Genomic DNA, 20,885 nt, shown 5'->3' on the forward strand with positions numbered 1-20,885 from the left:
TCTTCGTGGACGACTGTATAATATATGGACAAATTAGTGATCAATCCGAAATCACCGCCTTGCGAAACGATCTTAACTTTATTGAAACCTGGATGACAGAAAATAAAATTAAAATCTGTGTTAGCAAAAGTATGTCAATATGCTTCTATAGAACGCATAAAGAAATTTGTCTTAAATATCAGCTGAATGGTACACCGGTGCCACAAGTGAACACTTGTAAATATCTAGGCATATATTTAAGTAACAAACTGTGTTGGGAGGAACATGTCACTAATATTACACGGAAAGCCTGGAAAGCACTACATTTCTAATTCGTAATTTTATTAGAATCACTTTCAATATATTCTACGTGCATATATGACCATATTACCACGCGAATTGAATTCTTAAATATTTTGTGTCATAAATAATTTTCAAGTTGGTTGACCTGTATTTATGTTTTCTGGCTTGTACTGATGAGAGAACGCCAATGGTTAATTATACACAAATAACATCAGAATGTCTAATATCAAATTTACGTATCGTTATTGATATGCATATGCATGGCTATTTCCGTTCTCGGTTTATTGTGAATCAAAAATCTTCACATTCACGTCCTGCGCTTTCCGTTTTCGTTCTGGTTCTCGTTCCCGGTTTATTTTGGATCAGTCTTTATTCTCAATGATTTCCGAGAAACAGCTATTTAAAAATAACAGATTGTTTTCATATCAACTTCAGTAATATTTCGTTTCATGTTCATCTGTGCTATGACTTCTTACTGATTCATCAGTTTTATTGTAATGGAAACACAGTAGTTTGTTAAACTCGGCTTGTGTAGGTCTATAGATTGATTGAATTATAATGCGTCATCAACTAATTATTCATTTGTCTAGCATTCTGTGGGAGAGGAATGGACAAAAATGATTTCCCTTTGCAGACCAGAAAACGCAATTGGGGGTATGATATGACTATCTTGTGACGCACATGCAAATTATGATAACTTGTTCACTCAAGAGTGATAGAATAAAAACCAATTATTGCGAAAATTGTAGACAGTTATCGGTAAATGTCTAATAGGATCGGGAAACAAACTAATACATTTGAAACAGAATATTAGAGTGGCAAAACATTCCTCAAGAAGACCTCGATGTTTTAATAATGTCCACGCCTGATAGGGTTGGGACTATCCTAGCAATGGCAGGACATCTTACACCTTATTAACCCTTTACTTTTTGTAGTTTGTTTATGTTCCTTCTAGAAATTGTGAAGTGAACTGTAAATTGTCTTTTATTGCTTTTAAAATCATTAAACCTGAACTTCACTTTCTTTATTAATAGATTCAGTTAATTCAGTTCACCAGAGACGATTGTAAGTAAGTGTCTGGTAGATAACGCAATAATCCTTAATTTTTTTTACCAGTGTAGTTCCAAAATGTTGGAAATGTTAAGTTCCAGGACACGGTGTAATATTTGAAAGCCTATTTCTGATCATATATACAGTGACAGACTAAAAACACATATGTTTGCTTCTGTTTTATTGATTGTATGGGGAAGTCAGAAAATTAGTTAGAAAATTATATACAGGGTGTAACAAAAAAGTGAGCAAAACTTCAGTATAGATTCCTTGTTGTATAAAAGAAAAATTAATGGTTATGCCAACATGGATCCGGAAATGCTCGGGTTCTGTGTAGGTTTTGCAAATATGATCATAGTGCACTTCATTACGTTTGTGTGCTGGAATTATTTTGATGCATACTGTTTACATTTCCTTAGATGAACTGTTCAAAAAGTTCACTTCCTGCTTGAATGCAGGTTGCAGTTCGTCATCTCATCGAGATCCGAACATGCTCCCAAATTCCTGGCATAATTTTTGTCTGACAGCCTTGCAGAATTCGCTGACGGAGAGTTCCTTCATTATCCACAGCAGTAGAATACAGCAGATAAAGAAGTGCAGTGGATTGAGATCTGGTGAGCGTGGAGGCCAAGCATGTTCGGATCTCGATGAGACGACGAGCTGCAGCCTGTATTCAGGCAGGAAGTCGACATTTTCTACAGTTCATCTAAGGAAATGTAAACATAATGCATCATAACGTACTAGAGTGCAGTATGATCGATCATACTTGTAAGCCCCACTCAGAAACCAATTATTTCCGGACCCATGTTGATACAACCATTTTTATACCTATGGGGAACCTATACTTGAAGTTTTACCCACATTTTCTGTTACACACTGTATAGGCTTATACATAGGCTACAGTATAGACCTACTTGATGTAATGGGTGTATACAATTTTCAGAACCATGTGAGAATTTGATCAGTTTTTATTTATATGTTTAACGAGTGCAATTTCCAATGTTTTCATAGACATAGGGGAAGAAACTTTAAAGAACGTTTACACGTTACGACAAAAAGTAGTAAACTGGAAAGTGACTAAGCATTCATATCAACATCAAATTTAAGGTATTACTTTCCTCCTTTAAACATAAAAATACTGCCTGAAATAGATAAACACTTCATGAATTGAAGCGTCGGCTGAAACAACGTTGTAAGTTACAAAATTTTCATTCGGCGTGTTCCCGTGTAATAATGTTGTATGTCATGTTATCTTGCTATACTCTTTGGCTTGCAACAGTCCATCAATGCAGTACGTGAAATTTGTCCACTCAAAAGTTTGCTATCCTATAAGAACAACGTTGTATGTGTACACATTTTTGCAGCTCCTGTAAATTTTACTAAATGTAACTTATAACGTTATTACAGCCGACGCTTCAATTATTGATATACATAGCGCATTGTCATAATTTAAAAGTCACCAGACTTGTTTTAAAGTCAAATCATATCATACTGTGAGTAGTATTCCTCATTGCAAATAACACAGCAACCTACGTTTTCTCCTTCTTCGAACTCTACAGGGCGTCTTAAAATTCTCCATACATATAAATGTCAGTTCAAAATAAAAATGCCACATATTGTACTCAATATGGCCATTCCGCTCACCAGATTTCACACCTCTTGATTTTTACCTCTGGGATCAAGCCTACCAGGAAAAAGTCCGGGACTTGGAACATCTGAAAGTCCGCTTCGTTGACGCCTGTCATGTGACGACGGACATGTTGCAGCGTTTGCATTGGAACTGGTTGGATCGCATTTTTTGACTTGTGCCTGACTCTCGAAGACCACTACATTGAGCACATTATGCAAAATTTGAAGGTTTTTTTTTAAAGAACCATAGTCCAAATATTGCAAATTTGAGATATTAAGCATATGTCGAGCGTATTGTAGCGGCCATCTACTGAATTAATTGTTAGGGGGGAAAAACACCATAGGCCTATTATAGGAGTGGAAATTTTCTGTGGTTTTCATAAAACAACCATAGTTCAAAGACGTTTTTGTGAAAACAGTCATTGTCCAGCCAGGACGATGGTAGCATTTACAAATATCTCATTCATATGACCTTGTGGTTGAGAAGAAAATGCCTTCTGAAGGATGCACTGGAAGGAATGGTGAACGGGAGAAGAGTTCGGGATAGGAGAGGATGTCAGATGATAGACGACATTAAGATAATATGGATCATATACGAAGACTAAGAGGAAGACAGAAAATAGGAAAGACTGGAGAATGCTGAGTTTGCAGTGAAAGACCTGCTCTAGGGCAGAACACTATGAATGAATGTATGAATCATCTTTAAATATTTATCCATACAATTTTAAACTGTAGTAGATTGGCAGTACTGCTTCTTACGTACGCGGCAAAAGCCACCTCAGAGAAAAATACTGGCGTGTGAATTGTATTAGTTATGAAGTCATCTTTAGGTGCAGAAGTAACCTCATGGAAGAAACGTAAGTAACGAAAGGAGAAGAAGCAGAATATAATAAAAAAGGAGAATATTAAAGGAAACGCACACTTCAGCCACAACAGAGTATTTTTTTAAACAACCATTGTCCACAGTTACTGTACCTACATTTAAGTAACGGTCAGCGCGTCTGGCCGCGAAACCAGGTGGCCCGGGTTCGAATCCCGGTCGGGGCAAGTTACCTGGTTGAGGTTTTTTCCGGGGTTTTCCCTCAACCCAATACGAGCAAATGCTAGGTAACTTTCGGTGCTGGACCCCGGACTCATTTCACCGGCATTATCACCTTCATATCATTCAGACGCTAAATAAACTAGATGTTGATACAGCGTCGTAAAATAACCCATCATGGTACCTACATTTACACATTTATTCTTTGAGATAATTTAAGTTATACTGTAAATGTACTTCAGTTTTCCCAAGTTTCTATAATACTTTAAGAAATGGCGTTATGAATTCCATACTTGAAGTGTCAATAACACCTGTCAGATAATTTTTTTTCGTTTCTCCTGAAAATTTATGTTTTTTTACTGTGGTTGTTTTTTTTTAACCCTTCATTACTATCCCCCTCTTATTTATTCGCTCGTTTTCGTACTCTCTCTCACTATCATAATATTAATACTCGCTCACAACGCGATAACACGCTAGAAATTCCACTCCTCACATCATCTCTGTATTCCTCATCTTTTTACTGTTGCTACCTCTCGTCACTCTGCCGCCTGAAGTCAAGGGCTGCAGAACATTGAAATCTTTCAAATCCAAGTTAGAAAATTATCTTATGACGAGTTGCCAAACTATCTTACTATTATGACAAGTGTTGTATTGCATGTTTCCATGTATTCACATTTTTTTTATGTTCTAGTGATATTTAACTTATTATTTAATCTTTTTGTTTTCTTAATTTCCGAAAATGGTATATCTATAATGTGATAACTTTAGCTATATATAATTATAATTTTTCTTGCTGTGTGTACCTAAAATACGGTATTCATTGTATGCTTTGTACTTCATTATTTGATTACTATTATTATTATTATTATTATTATTATTATTATTATTATCAATAATTGTCTTTTTTATACGCTGTATGTCTCCTTTATTTTGACCTCCTGTTCACATTTTATTAGGCTTTTTCCTTTCTTTCTATATGTTATATATTATGCCTGATTTCTACTTGTTGTTTACATTATATTATCATTATCTTATTCAGTTTTGTGTGTAAAATTGTAGTGTACTTCGTAAATTTGTAGTGTTTTTTGTAATTCAGTTTTACTCCTGGTTGAGTGCTAGAGAAGGCCGTATGGCCTTAATTCTGCCAGGTTAAATGTGTGGAATTTCGGGACATCTGTATTTTCGACTGACAAGTGAGATCGTAGTATAATATTCATATTACACAAATTTATATAAATAGTGTTATTAGTTGCGAAAGTAATGTATGGAACGGAACTTTTCCCATTACGTGCCACCATTTATCAAAATACGTAGTTGTGTTTCCCGTTCTTAAAAATAGCATTATCATTATGCTATATCGCTCACTGTATGACTTGAGTCATTTATGCTGTAAAGCACAAACCTCTTGCTTGAAGTTTGTGTTTGAAAGTATGTGGAGATAGGTAAATTACTTTCTTGTCAGTAGATATTCTAGCCTTGGGACAAGATACTATGAGCAATTTGCTATTGATGTTGAGGTCACCGTTTAGCCTTATCTACGTATTTTCTAAAAGCCGCCTGACAATTTTCTGCGTATCTAAGCGGATATGGGAAAGTACGTTCTTGAACAATGTAATGTCCAGAGCCAGTTTTTTAAAGTGATAACACGAAATGTGACTTGAGAGATGCTACGGGAACTACTTAGTCCGTGACTGATCCATTGCAGTTGTTGCGGTTTGGTGCCAATTCATCTAGGGAATTTTCGCCCAGGAGCATCTTCATCCTCGGAACAGTCGAACATTGGATAATTTGCCCAAAATTATTAATCCAAAAGAAATTTCAACCAAAGAAAATTGCCCCAAATGTGTAATTTTATTGTTTTATGTATCCTTACTTACTGGCTTTTAAGGGACCAGGAGGTTCATTGCCGCCCTCACATAAGTCCGCCATTGGTCTCTATCCTGAGCAAGATTAATCCATTCTCTATCATATCCCAACTCCCTCAAATCCATTTTAATATTATCCTCCCATCTACGTCTCGGCCTCCCTAAAGGTCTTTTTCCCTCCGGCCTCCCAACTAACACTCCATATGCATTTCTGGATTCGCCCACACGTACTACATGCCCTGCCATCTCAAACGTCTGGATTTAATGTTCCTAATTATATCTGGTGAAGAATACAACACGTGTAGTTCTGCGTTGTGTAACTTTCTCCATTCTCCTGTAACTTCATCCCTCTTAGCCCCAAATATTTTCCTAAGCACCTTATTCTCAAACACCCTTAACCTATGTTCCTCTCTCAAAGTGAGAATCCAAGTTTCACAACAATACAGAACAACCGGTAATATAACTGTTTTATAAATACTAACTTTCAGATTTTTTGATAGCAGACTGGATGATAAAAGCTTCTCAGCCGAATAATAACAGGCATTTCCCATATTTATTCTGTGTTTAATTTCCTCCCGAATATCATTTATATGTGTTACTGTTGCTCCAAGATATTTGAACTTCTCCACCTCTTCAAAAGATAAATTTCCAATTTTTATATTTCCATTTCGTACAATATTCTCGTCACGAGACATAATCATATACTTTGTCTTTTCGGGATTTACTTTCATACCTATCTCTTTACTTGCTTCCAGTAAAATTCCCGTGTTTTCCCTAATCGTTTGTGGATTTTCTCCTAAAATATTCACGTCATCCGCATAGACAAGCAGCTGATGTAACCCGTTCAATTCCAAACCCTCTCTGTTATCCTGGACTTTCCTAATGGCATACTCTAGAGCAAAGTTAAAAAGTAAAGGTGATAGTGCATCTCCTTGCTTTAGCCCACAGTGAATTGGAAACGCATCTGACAGAAACTGACCTATACGAACTCTGCTGTACGTTTCACGTTTTATGTATTACATTTTTAATTTCGTAGTGCTGTCAAACACCGTAATTTACATTGCCATATATTATGACCGGAAGCATGCAGATATCCAATAATATTACCATCATCTTTGTAATCATCATACCGAGATGCAATATTCTGCAACCTAACATTCAGGTTCTGGTACTTACTTTTTTGTGGTTCTCTGATTAGACGGGACAGCTTTTGAGGTGGGATTTCGAAGCAAATATTATTTGATCAAAATCGTCTTCATCATCACGGCCACGGTCATCAAAACTAGCAAACATCAAAAACTGTTCAACACTTGTTACTCGGAATTCTTGCGGTAAAGCATGAAAGATCTGATAGTGACTTTGGGTTTGAGGAAAATTTCCTCTGGCTTCTTATTCATGTTCCTTTTTAGTGACTCACGCAAAGGAAGGAACGGGAGCACTCCTGACGGTACACCCTTCAGCTCACGTTGGATAATTTGCGCTGGACCTGCAACAGGCTCATTCTCTGCAGCTCTCTCTAGCCTAATACAACGCCTTAGGACTTCCACTTTTTTTTAGCGATGGTGGATGATCGTGATCAACAGCCTTCAAAACCTGTACAACGTTAGCATTCGGCGCTGTAGTAATAGCCCGTTTCGTGCAATTTGGTTTTCTTCTACAAACCCAATGAAATTTAGTATTGTTAGAATTTTTTGAGTGCAAGTTGTATAGATATCTTGTGTGGACCAAAATCATTCCATTCCTTTCATTTTGTATAATTTATCCCTGGTCGCCAATTAGACCTGATTTATGAACTCGGGAGGAAATTAAACACAGAATAAATATGGGAAATGCCTGTTATTTTTCGGTTGAGAAGCTTTTATCATCTAGTCTGTAGTTCTCAAAACTGACAACAGATGGATTTCGGAAAATAGGAAAATTATGTAGAAAAATTGACATTTCACTGAAAACTACTATTTTTCCGAAAAACTTTGGATGCCAGGCATGAAAATGAGGGGTCACTCATTAAAATCCGTTCAGCCGTTTTCCCGTAATTTCCATTACCAGTTCAAATTATATATATAGAAGATATGTAGGTTTTCTAATAGATTGCTGTAATTTTGTACAGTAGAACCCCTATTATCCGTAGTAACGAAGGGGGTGGACCGAGCGGTTAATCGCAAAAATCGGATAATCCATACCATAAAAGATTTTCATAAATGTAGTGAATAATGCTTACACTTTCGTAGTTTCCTCTGTGGTCTTGTATTGGACACGCTAGGTAGTGCATCAGAAATTGACTGATATAAGTCTGGTTGTTAACAACGGGATTTTAGGGGGCAAGAAAATTTCTTGTAATGGCTATCTGTGGAAAGATAGGAATAGTGGAGGTCTCATATTGTAGATTTAGATACTTTATATACGCCATCCTTATTTTTACTAAATTGCACATGGTTGTGACTCCAATCTCGTACCGTATTCTGAGATGAGCCACAGTTTCTCGTTTCCCGAAACCACTCAGTTATTTGCGCTTTTTATAGTCTACTTTTCACAACACGATTGCTTTTTATATTCGTGGAAGACATTTTATATAGAAGTTATACAGTAGCCTACGACAGCTTGAACAGTAGACCATGCTGTGTAAGGGTAAAGTCTTGTAATAGCCCTCTCTAGAAAAACAGGCTAAGTTACTAATATAATGAACAGCAGCATACTCCATATATTTCTGTAGGAAAAAAAGCTAGAGAAAGACAGTCGGATAATCCACCAATCGGTTAATAGGGTGACGGATAGTCGGGGTTCTACTGCAGTTTTTGTTGTGTCGCATTTCTTAAAGAGTTGAGACTAGGAACGTGATACAGGTTGTTTTCTAAAATTTCAGATTTCCAAAAATCTAGTTTCGAAATGAATGCTTTCACGTCTCCATACGCATCCACTATATATACTGTACTCCAACCACGAGAAAGTCTTCGGGGACTGAGACGAAGTGGGATAATGCTGTGAATGAATGTTGCTGTCATAAGATGTCACAGCACAAACCATAACATTGATCACACATATTGATACTACCCTAGTTACAAAATTAGATCACGGTTAATCTCCTGGTCTTTTAATCTCTCCATACAGGAAATAACATATGGAGGAGAGCGCATGGTTTTTAAACTGACGTTATAACGGTAATATCGTCTATCTACTTCGTTCCAATAGATGACGCAATAATAAGCACATTCCTTTCACGGTTGATCTCCTGGTTGGAGAAGAGTATGTGTATATATATTATATACTCACTACAAATGTGTATTTAACTGATTCAAATGTTCACAAATATCGGTCAGAAATGTCAGGTCATTCAACCAATCTTCGTCTTCTAACTCAGGAACAGGTAATCCCTGTGTTCGCAAGAATTCAGCAATTATCTCACGAAGTTCGAAGAATCTGTGTAAAAATGTTTGGTTAATAAATGAAATTTGATGTGATCCAACAATTGTAATAATTGTTAAAGTTAAAATTGAATAGATTAGGAAGTAAATAATTCATATATTTTCTCCAATATTTATAGCTAATATACCTCTTTTTGGTTTCAGTTAAAAATAAAGATAATATTTATCTAAATATTGACCCATTTCTTTCAGAAATGTTCGAAACTGACGGTGCTTAAGGGGAGAGGATGGTATATTTTTTTAACTTTTTTCCTATTTGGCGTAAAATATTATTTTTTTTGTATGTAGAGAGCTCATAGCTGTAGCAACTCAACCAAATATAAATATTTTGAAAAAAATTATTTGGGGGCCCAAATTTGAAAAAAAATATACCCAATGCAGGATTGTACTAAAACCGATATATCTAAACCGTTTTTAAAGATAGATTCAAACGGTTTTTTGCGATGTATTTGCAAAAGCATGTTCTACAAACAATCTGTAACAGAATTTTGATATTAGTCCCTACGTTTGTAAAATAAACAATTAAAATTTAATAACAATTTTCTGATTTCCTTTCTTGTAAACAAACTGACGCAATTTTAAAATGAAATCAATTAACAAAATTCTGTTACAGAGAAAAGTTTCGTAATAATGTAAAGAATGTGTGTTCTAAATTTCGTGCATGTATCTTTAATAGTTCAGAAATTATATCCATTTTTGTCTGGCAATGTAGCAAAAAAAAAAAAAACGATAAAAGTGGGCGTGTGATTTAAAAATGACGTCTCAACATCCGATAAGGGCACAAATACCCACAAAGTGTTATGCAATGCATTCCACACATATGAAGGAGTATTTTAAGGAAAAAATTTTTTTTAAATTTAATTTACCGGAAACAACAATAAAAGTTGGCGAGTGATTTAAAAATCCATAACGCAGGAAGTTTAAAAATGGCGACTCAACATGCGATAAGGACACAAATACCCACAAAATGCTATGCTATGCATTCCACACATAAAACAGATTATTTTAAAGTTTGTTTTTTTTTTTTTTTGAAAATGTACTCATTTTTCACCAAAAAAATAGCATCCTCTCCCCTTAAGTGCTTTAGATTTTATTTTATTGATTGTCTTTACAACAATGTACATGACGTTATCCATATTCAGCATTGTAATTCAGTAAATTTGCCCTTGTTTGAAGAGATTGAAGGTTTTGAGAGAGACATTGTAAATGTTAATCCGCTACGGCTTGTTGACTGTTGTGAAGTAGAGCTCTGCTTGTTTCGATCCACACGGCACAGTACCTCGTTCGAGACGTAGTTTGAAAGCAAAAATGAACAAGATGTGTACTTGTATACCTTCAAGGACTTGCAGAAGTGCATGATATAAAGAGAAAAAGTCCTCGAAGAAGATCCCAAAGCAAGAAACACCATCTTTTTTGGAGGGATAATATGCAATTCATATTTTTTCTTACTGTGAACTGAAGATATGTCTGTGCTTATACATTGGCATTAAACATGTGACACACTGGTATAAAAATTAATTACTCGCGAATAACTTTTTTTTAAGTCGGGTGTGATATTTTGAATTTAATTTTTGAATGATATGAATCATTTTGAATATGAAATAAAAATAACAATATAAATTGATTGAAAACTGTATAATAATGTATTTCACACTACAACAAATAATACACTCCATATTTTGTCAGGATACTGGAGTTTTTATTATTGATACTTGTTAAAACAACATGAGTCCAAGAAATTAAAAAATATTTTAAGGTGATATGAAATAAGATAATTAAGATACAATGTTTTTGTAATCAGATATACTAATGTATGGTTCTCCTGTAAAAATTTCACATACCTAATACAAAATCCATTAACTATAGGTAGTTTTTTTCTATTTTTCTCGAAACTTATTTTCTGTGACTCATGTGGTTTTACAAATGACTGATTCAGTTCCTGTTACATGCAATTTTTATAGAAATATCTTGTGATTAACCACTCATTTAAATGTAAAATAAATTGTCCTGTATTTGAAAATGTCCTTCAGTCTGACTTCCAAAACAAACAAACAGATGTCCTTAAAATATTTATTTATTTATTTATTTATTTATTTATTTATTTATTTATTTATTTTTATTTTGCTAATAATTGTAACATAAAATATAATATATACAGAGAAACGTTAGCTCGCCCCTGAAAGAGTACAACTCGTGCTCAGGGGCGGATTCCTGAATTGAAATTAATAAGTATACAATACAATTTGTCTTATGTCTACTATGCAATTATAATATATAAATTTAAATTTACAATTTTTCAATTTTTATAAAATCCATACGTAACTTTTTAAATTTAATACTAGAACTATTAGAATTGACAACATTGGAATATTCATACCTTTTGTTTTATAACTATGAGAATACAATTCAAAATTTTTTTCGATTTTTATGTATGAATTTTATTAATACAATATAATAAATTTGTCTTATGTTAAGTACATTAAAGTCTAAAAACAATTTTTGAGATGGCAAATCAATAGGTTTATGAAGCCATTTTAATTATTTTCTTCTGTAATAAATAAAGTGGATTAAAATTGGATTTAAATGTGCTACCCCATCCTATAATTCCATACATAATTACCGATTGAAATAAAGTTAAATATATTGTGCGTAATAAACTTATTGACAAGTAATTCCTCAATAAAACAAAATAATATACTATTTTAAGTAATTTATTACAAAGGTAATTAATGTGTTGGTTCCATTTTAAATGATTATCGAAAATTATGCCTAAATAGTTAACTTCAAAAGTCAAAAAAGTTTCCGAAAGTCACAGAATTTCTTAAGAAACCTATGCCTCCAATTATAGGAATGAAATATACGTTTATTGAAGTGCTTCTTCATTATACAAGATGACAAACAGTCGCTAATTAAAGTAAACTTCCCTTCGGTAAAGATCTAAATATATTAACTATTTAATCAAACTAAGGACGGCAGAATAAGAAATCGCCATTTTATGACTGAACAAATATTACGACGCATTCTCGATCACTTTTAACAAGTAGTGACAGTCCGCCTTATTCTAATCTTCATCAATAAGGAGAAGCAGATGCAATACAATTTTGTTTAGTGTTGCTTAACTACTGGTTATTCCGCATTGCGTGAACTGCATAGAACATGCGTGTATGTTGTGACCAGTACCATTTCCATGCAAACATACTCACCGCTATTCCACGGGTACGTATAATGCTGCAGTCATCTGGAATTTTAAAGAGAATCAGGATTAAAATAACCATATTCAAGATATTAGGTCGTCTCATAAATAATGCCGATTTTTTTAAGTTTTGTGTTTTGTGGGATTTCAATGATTTTCTTTAGTTGGGCAATGTAATTTACAGGACGCAATAGTTATAATACACTATCTACCAAAAAGTAATTGGGCACTGTTTTTGCCCCTTTAGAACCTCGTGATACCACCTCTTGTTGCTATAACAGCAGTGACCCTATCAGGCATGCTCTCCACTAATTTGTATAGGATATCCACTGGAATACGTCGCCATTCCTCTTGCAACATGGCACTCAGTCGCACAATGGAAGTTGGCCGCATCTCCCGAGACCTCAATCGCCGGCGCCGGTTCATTTTGTCGCAAAGGTATTCAATGGGATTGACATCACGACTCTGTGCAGGCCAGTCCAACCGGTGAACATTAACTGCATATCACTGCATAGTAGCCGCCGAAACATGCGGCCAACTTCCATTGTCCAACTGAGTGCCATGTTCCAAGAGGAATGGCGACGCATTCCAGTGGATATCCTACACAAACAAGTGGAGAGCATGCATGACAGACTCACTGCTGTTATAGCAACAAGAGGTGGTACCACGGGGTTCTAATAGGGCAAAAACAGTGCCCAATTACTTTTTGGTAGATAGTGTATTACGTATTGGTGAGCATGAGACAGGCGTCACTTGTTAATATAGTAGCCTCGTTTAATTATTAAGCAGCTGCATTCCTTTTAAGATTTGTAGGTCTTTATTGCATGCACCGATAATAAAATGAAAATGCGACGTTGTCACGTCTTGTTTGTTGCTGCTGTATATTAATATAACATGGAGTATTGGAGCGGCCTTCAAAAGACTTGACGACAATGGACAGCGCGACATAATTAAAATTATTGAAACTACAAAGCTTCCGTCCCATTTGACACCTCTAGCCTACTAATTGAACGTGGCCACTATACAAAGAATATAAGGGTCATTCACTGAGTTCGCAGCAATAGAGAGGGTCAGAAATGGAAAATTATAAATTCCCCAGATTACTTGAAACATTTCAATTTAAGTGAACTGCTTTATTGCATACACTTTTTATATTTTTATTGGGTTATTTTACGACGCTGTATCAACATCTAGGTTATTTAGCGTCTGAATGATATGAAGGTGATAATGCCGGTGAAATGAGTCCGGGGTCCAGCATCGAAAGTTACCCAGCATTTGCTCGTATTGGGTTGAGGGAAAACCCCGGAAAATACCTCAACCAGGTAACTTGCACCGACTGGGATTCAAACCCGGGCCACCTGGTTTCGCGGCCAGGCGCGCTGACCGTTACTCCACAGGTGTGGACTTTAATATTTATCAGAGCATTTAATTGTAACGTTAATATGATTGGTGTTACCCAGTCATTTTGGTTCCTATTTTATGGTAACACAAAGGACACTAACAAAGGAAACATTTGATTATGTTTAGATTTTTTATAATTTAAAAAATGCCTGTATCAAGTTGAGGTTATGTTATATAAACAAAAGAATAAGTCGCACATTTACTAACAAATAATTTACGTTTCAGTACAGTATTATTACTGTCAAAATATTAAGTAACTCAAATAATATACAATTAACCTAACCTATCTTTACATATGCAACACTTGAAGCACAAACACTGTAATGCAATTCTTCTTCTTTCCACCTATATGTATGGGAGTAATATGCTCTGATAACAGCACACTCTACAGTAGAGTCCAGCAACAAATTGCAAATATATAAATTATCATAGACATAATAGGTAACACCAAGGACATCAATATTCTATGACACATTTGAAAATTACTTTCTAAGTTTAAGTTTCGTAGAGTGAGCATGTAAAGTGCCTAGGTTTGGTACTATTTTATTAGGAATTAGTTTTCAAACAAGAGCATCTGAATCTTTCCACCATCTGTGAAATAATAAAGCGATATTATTTCTATTTTGTGGTTGTGGACACTTTATATTTACAAGTACTTCAATAACTTATGGAACTAAATAAATATAATACTTTGAAGGACAATTAAAATGTTGTCCCAATTGTTCTATGTGTTCTACTCATTATTTTTAAATTTAATTTATATAGTAAATATGAAACATAGTAGTGATACTTGCCATGGACAGGAATTGCCCGAAACTCGAGAATGACTCAAAATGGAAGTGATAGAGTTTGAGATTAGAGTAATTTTAAAGCAGTACTTGAAACAAGATTATAAAGCTGTTGCCGCGGCTTGAATATATTAAGTCGAGAGTGAAGGTGCCGTTAGTGAGAGTGTAGCACAACGATGGTTCCAGCCTTTCGATAATGAATACCGTAATTTCCCATAACTATGGTCCAGGCACCCAACTATGGTCCAAAACGCATTATGTACTACTTAGTCCCCCAAGAGTTCGGTATTTGCCATTTAAGGCGCCAATGTGATGGAATTATGTTCCCCATAGATGCTTCTATCTACCATTACACGTGGCAATGATATGGATGCTTAACAAGGTCAGTGTGCATCGTTCTACTGAATGTGTGAAGACACGAAATCATTCAGTTTGTGATTGTCTGTTTTATTAAGCTCTCCTCTGTAGAACTGGTACATGATTCTTTGTACAATTAAACCTGGCTATATAGTGTTTACTTTCACGTAATAATTACACTTGCAGAGGTTAAGGACTCTGCGTGAAAAATGTTTAACCTCAAGGCCAGATGTCAGTCCTCAACTATGTACCACAATTTTTCGTGGACCATAGTTGTATTTCATTTTGAAATATTTGTTTTAATAAAATGTGATCAATGTGAGCCTAATGAATGTAGTTCTCAGTACGATAAATAAACATTATCAGTGAATTTATTTGCATAATATTTTGCTAAGAATGTGTTTATTTTGATACCGTACTTTTGTTCTTTAATATACACTCACCTGCGAAAAAAACCGGGCCAACTACATTTTCTTTCAAATTTTTTGAAATTGTAAGATTTTTTAAATAATTGTAGGTGTGCTGAGGTTTATTTAGTTATTCATTTATTTTGTGATACGTAACAATGTAATACTGAATACGTAATAGCCAACAATGATCTGAAAAGAAGATTCGTTCTTCTTGTAATATTGTATGTAAACTTCTCGGACTCATTTCGAGCTAAGCTGAAGATGTCTACAGACTGATAAGCTCTTTTGAGGCAGTATTGGAATACTTCATTGTATATTAATGTCACTAAGTCCTACCGATTCAGCAAAAGTGGTTGCATTGATAGAAGGTGGGAATAGTTAGCGTTATGTGGCTGCAGTTCTTGGGATTCCACGATCGACCGTACAACGAGTGTACCATCGCTATAGAGAGGCAGGAGATTATTCCAGGAGACGCGGTTCAGGGAGAAAACGAGTAACTTCGGCTCGTGACGACCATTTTATTGCCCTAAACACATTAATAAATCGCCATTCCACAGCTATTGAGACCAGAAGAGCCTTCCAGAAAATAAGCAAGTTAATGTGAGTGAGAGAACTGTAAGAGGACGTCTGGATGAATGTGGACTGATTCCAAAAGACCAGGTAAAAGCCCAGAATTGCTCCAGCAACATCATGTTGAACGATTACGTTTTGCTTACAATCATGCTAATTGGAACCTGGGGGAGTGGCGACGAGTGCTCTTCACAGATGAATCGAGATTTGGTTTACAGATGGACGTGAAAGAGTGTGGAGAAGAGAAGGAGAACGTTTTTCTTTATTTAACTTCAGTTCACGTGTCAGTTTCCAAGGTGGATCATTAATGGTATTGGGTGGCATTTCGTATGAAGCTCACACAGAACTTGTATTCATTAATGGAGGTGCTTTGACTGCTCCAAGATACATCGAAGAAGGTCTAATTTAACATGTGGTACCATATGGCCCACTTATTGGTGAAAAGTTCCTGTTAATGCATGAAAATGCTTGCCCTCATGCTACAAGAATAGTGGATGAGTTCCTTCATGACGTTGGATTGAATAGGATGACATGGCCAGCAAGAAGTCCTGATATAAACCCTATTGAACATGTGTGGGAAATGCTAGAGAAGCGAGTTAGAAGTCGTCTAACTCCTCACAGCAACTTACAGCAGCTCCGAAATGTTCTAAGTAAAGAATGGAATAGAATCGACCAGACTGACATCCAGAATCTGATCGAAGGGTTGAATCGGCGAATGGTAACAGTCATACAGTCACGGGGAGGCAATACCCGCTATTACCAACAACTGGGTGGCCACAAAATCAGTTGAACATTTGGAAGAATATTGATATAATTTGTAAGTTTTTTTTTTTTTCTGGGAAGCAATGTTTTCTTCATTTCATAAAGGATTTTCTGATTCTCGCCTCATAAAAAATTGAGAAACTTTAGGTGGCTCGGTATTTTTGCCGGTGAGTGTAGTTGTTCATTCTTGCAGAAAAATGACTTTCAGATTCCACTTCTTTATTAAGTGTTTATTTAATGTGTACTAATAAAAAGAATCCATGTACTTTTCATTTATTTTTAATTTTTCTGTGCTAGATTATGTTTCTACCCTTAAATTAGAAACTCAATGTATTGATTTACGAATAATTATTTCTCCAGCTATAGTCAATTCATGCTTTCAAGCATGAATATATGAGTGAACCATAGTTGGGCAACTCAGAATACAACTATGTACCAATGCTTATTATTTTTTCAATACTTGTAATTAAATAATTTCAAACACATATGTCAATATTTATTTAATATAAACTTACAAGAGTCCGAAGCCAAAATTTCACTTAATCTGGATGAATAGTACTGAATATACAAAGAAAAACGTGACAAATGTGGACCATAGTTAGGGGAAACTACGGTATGTGGACATTAAAGATTTTAAAATAACTTGAAAGACCTAAGGAAGAATACACGCAGAGTTTTGGAAGACAATTCCCCTCCAAAAAAAGTACTCTTAGATTATCAGAAAATACAATATATCGCCTCATTAAGATGTTTAGAAAATCATACAGAAGTTGTAGATTTGTATCTCATGAATTTACATCTGAACATGATTAACGCACAGTGAATATCTGCCGTCAACTTATACTTAATACCATGCAGAATTGATTTATCAACAGTAATCTCACTAGAGGTTTTGATTTATCTAGAGAAAATCAAAACTCGAGTGGGATTTAATTGACTATTACACGATTAGAAGAAAGTAGGCCTATATAAAGATTAGAAGTAACAAAGTACTCCAATACTTACTTACTTACTTACTTACTTACTTACTTACTTACTTACTTACTGGCTTTTAAGGAACCCGGAGGTTCATTGCCGCCCTCACATAAGTCCGCCATTGGTCCCTATCCTAAACAAGATTAATCCAGTCTCTACCATCATATCCCACCTCCCTCAAATCCATTTTAATATTATCTTCCCACCTACGTCTCGGCCTCCCCAAAGGTTACGTTCCATGTACCAAATCTTATAACCTTTTTCCTTTGCTGTGGTCGTGCCGGAGAATTAGTCTCATTCCGAGGCTTACTGTTAGGTTTCGTAACAAGCTGTTTTTTACGGTGATGGGTTGTTAGCCCTTCGCCCAACCCCCAAGCTGGAGGACCACCCCTTATAGGCTGACCACGACTGCTTATTCAATATATTCGCAGCTACCCTCCATATCTGGAGGCCATCTCCTCTATCCGCAACCTGAGGACGCGCCATGCCGTGGTGATAGGGACCCACAATACATGGAGTACTCCAATACAATAACATATTAATTGGCTTACGAAAATACAACTGTCTTCAAATGTATTATTGTACCATCTCAACATTACGCTAGATGGCAGTAGTGTTTGATGATTATGTTTTCTTGTTATCAGTTGTGCCAACTGTGGAATCTTATTGAACACTTTGGACGGTTACTAGTCAAGAAGGCTTTGTTGATTCAGTTTCATTTTTATTAAAACATTTGCATTCCACTTCAATCATCCGGATCCCAGTAATCAACGTCACTTGGCAGATGATTTTCAATAAATCTTAGTATTAAACAATCTCTGATACGTGACTATTCATAATATCATATAGCAGAAGCTATAACATAACCTAAATAATATAAACAAGTGTTATAAAAGTTTTAATTAGGGATGATGAAATAAACAAACGTTTTAATTAACGATGATGAAATAAAAAATAAACATGAATAATTAGATTATTAGAAACAATTATTGAAAGTACAATTTTCAAATTTGAATGTTTTAGTGGTTGGTGTTATGTTATGTTTTATTTAACGACGCTCGCAACTGCAGAGGTTATATCAGCGTCGCCGGATGTGCCGGAATTTTGTCCCGCACGAGTTCTTTTACATGCCAGTAAATCTACTGACATGAGCCTGTCACATTTAAGCACACTTAAATGCCATCGACCTGGCCCGGGATCGAACCCGCAACCTTGGGCATAGAAGGCCAGCGCTATACCAACTTGCCAACCAGGGCGACTAGTGGTTGGTGGCTCAGTTGATGGTATATTGGACGTGTGCGTAAAAGAAGTGAACTCTTTGATGTACATGGTGTATCCCTCAATTTATTCAGGATTTCCGAATGGTGCTCTTCATATATGACCTGTGATCTTTTTAATTCTTGTTCTTGAATGCCAATGCGAGTCATATTTGAAAGTGTTTTGCATCGACTGGAGTGGTTTGTAATTTTCTGTTTTTTTGACGTCCAGACTAGTGCAGTTTGAAATGTTGGCAAACAAGGAAACAAATGCTAGGGTAGTGATAAAAATAAACAAATGCTAGGGACGCGATAAAATTAATCAAATGCTAAGGACGCGATAAAATTTTGCGATAAACAGCCATGATTGGTTGAAAGACGTCCTTTCGTACCGTTTTATTGGACAAAAGTAGTGTGACATAGTAAAAGTGTAATAGTCAGGAAAATTGTTTAATGCACATTGGATATCTGCCGTCAACTTATAGCTAATACCATGCAGGATAGATTTATCAGGAAAATTGTGGCATGTGGTGAAGAACTGGTATATTAGTGCAACCCTGACACCTCAAAACAGTGGCTCGATCCCCATAGCCTGTCAAAATAGTCGTTAAACACAATCGGGTCGGCCCCAAAGTAATGTTATGGTGGAATTTGGAGGTACGATTCACTGGGGATTTGTTTCAAACGGACGTGTAGTCGATGCGGATATTTATTCTCACAGGTAGAATGAGTTCATGAAGTTTTGAGAGAGAGAGATACCCGTCAATAGTTAATCTAAATATAATTTTGTTGCAGGACAGTAGGAGACCTCATATCGCTCGAATAACCATGGAAAACAATCCAGGAATTGAGAGGAATCGAACTGCTACTACATCTGGCATATAGCCCTCATTTTGCGTTTTCAGATTCCCATCTTTTTCGATTCACGCCCCACTTCCCGCATGGAAGAAATTTCCAAAACTTAGAAGCCGTTGAAATAAGTATCACAGAGTTCTTCGCATCAAAATCCAGTAAATTGTGCCGTCGCGGAATAACAAACCTTGCTGAAATGTGGATCAAGACCTTAGAATCAAATGACCTATACTTTGAAGAGTAGATTAATTTATTATCACAACACATTACAACTGAACTTTTGCTGCAAAACAGACGTTATTTATGAGACAGTATCTGTACTTCATGCAATGACAACAGAACATGCGACAAATGACTCTCGATGCATTGCAAAATAAATGTATGCACTGACATTTGAGAGCTCTGTTCACAACAGCAAGTTTAGAAAATCAGTTATTATTCCTGAATTATATGAGATAGCAAAAACTTTATTAGGAAAATATGTTCCAAACCACTTTAGGAAAATGCTCCATTAGTGGTGGTAAAACTTCGTGAATCACCCTGTATAAAGATTTTGGTTACATGAAACTTTTATAGATATTTTGATTTCATATGAGTCATGTATATCAGCTTTCAGATTTTCATATCGTTCGTGAAGTATGAAATAAACATTTTCCAACACGCCCGATGTTAATTATTATCAACAGCAATCTCACTAGAGATTTTGATTTATCTAGAGAAAATCAAAACTCGAGTGGGATTTAATTGATTATTACACGATTAGAAGTAACGAAGTACTCCAATACAATAAAATATTAATTGACTTACGAAAATACAACTGTCTTCAAATGTATTATTGTACCATATCAACATTACAAATATTACGCTAGATGCATGCTAGATGGCAGTAGTGTGTTATGATTAGACGTTATCTTGCTATCAGTTGTGCCAACTATGGAATCTTCATTGAACTCTGTAGACGATTACTAACAATGCCTTCTCGATCTAGATCACGATGCCAATGTTACTAGTCAAGAAAGCTTTGTTGATTTAGTTTC

General features: G+C 35.5%; 1 protein-coding gene and 1 long non-coding RNA gene across 2 annotated transcripts in view; one reads left to right on the plus strand and one right to left on the minus strand.

The window, feature by feature from the left end:
* LOC138714990 (uncharacterized) overlaps positions 1 to 20,885 on the plus strand; it is a 182,341-nt gene that overhangs the window by 14,991 nt on the left and 146,465 nt on the right. The gene's annotated exons all lie outside the window — the stretch shown is intronic.
* Positions 10,905 to 20,885, minus strand: part of LOC138714986 (ubiquinone biosynthesis O-methyltransferase, mitochondrial-like) — a 44,049-nt gene continuing 34,068 nt past the window's right edge. Inside the window, exon 7 of the mRNA XM_069847337.1 lies at positions 10,905 to 12,522. Coding sequence (XP_069703438.1) covers positions 12,404 to 12,522 — 119 coding nt within the window. The 3' untranslated portion in view covers positions 10,905 to 12,403. The remainder of the gene's footprint in view (positions 12,523 to 20,885) is intronic.

This window comes from Periplaneta americana, chromosome 15 (genome assembly GCF_040183065.1).
Source record: "Periplaneta americana isolate PAMFEO1 chromosome 15, P.americana_PAMFEO1_priV1, whole genome shotgun sequence".
Taxonomy (NCBI): domain Eukaryota; kingdom Metazoa; phylum Arthropoda; class Insecta; order Blattodea; family Blattidae; genus Periplaneta; species Periplaneta americana.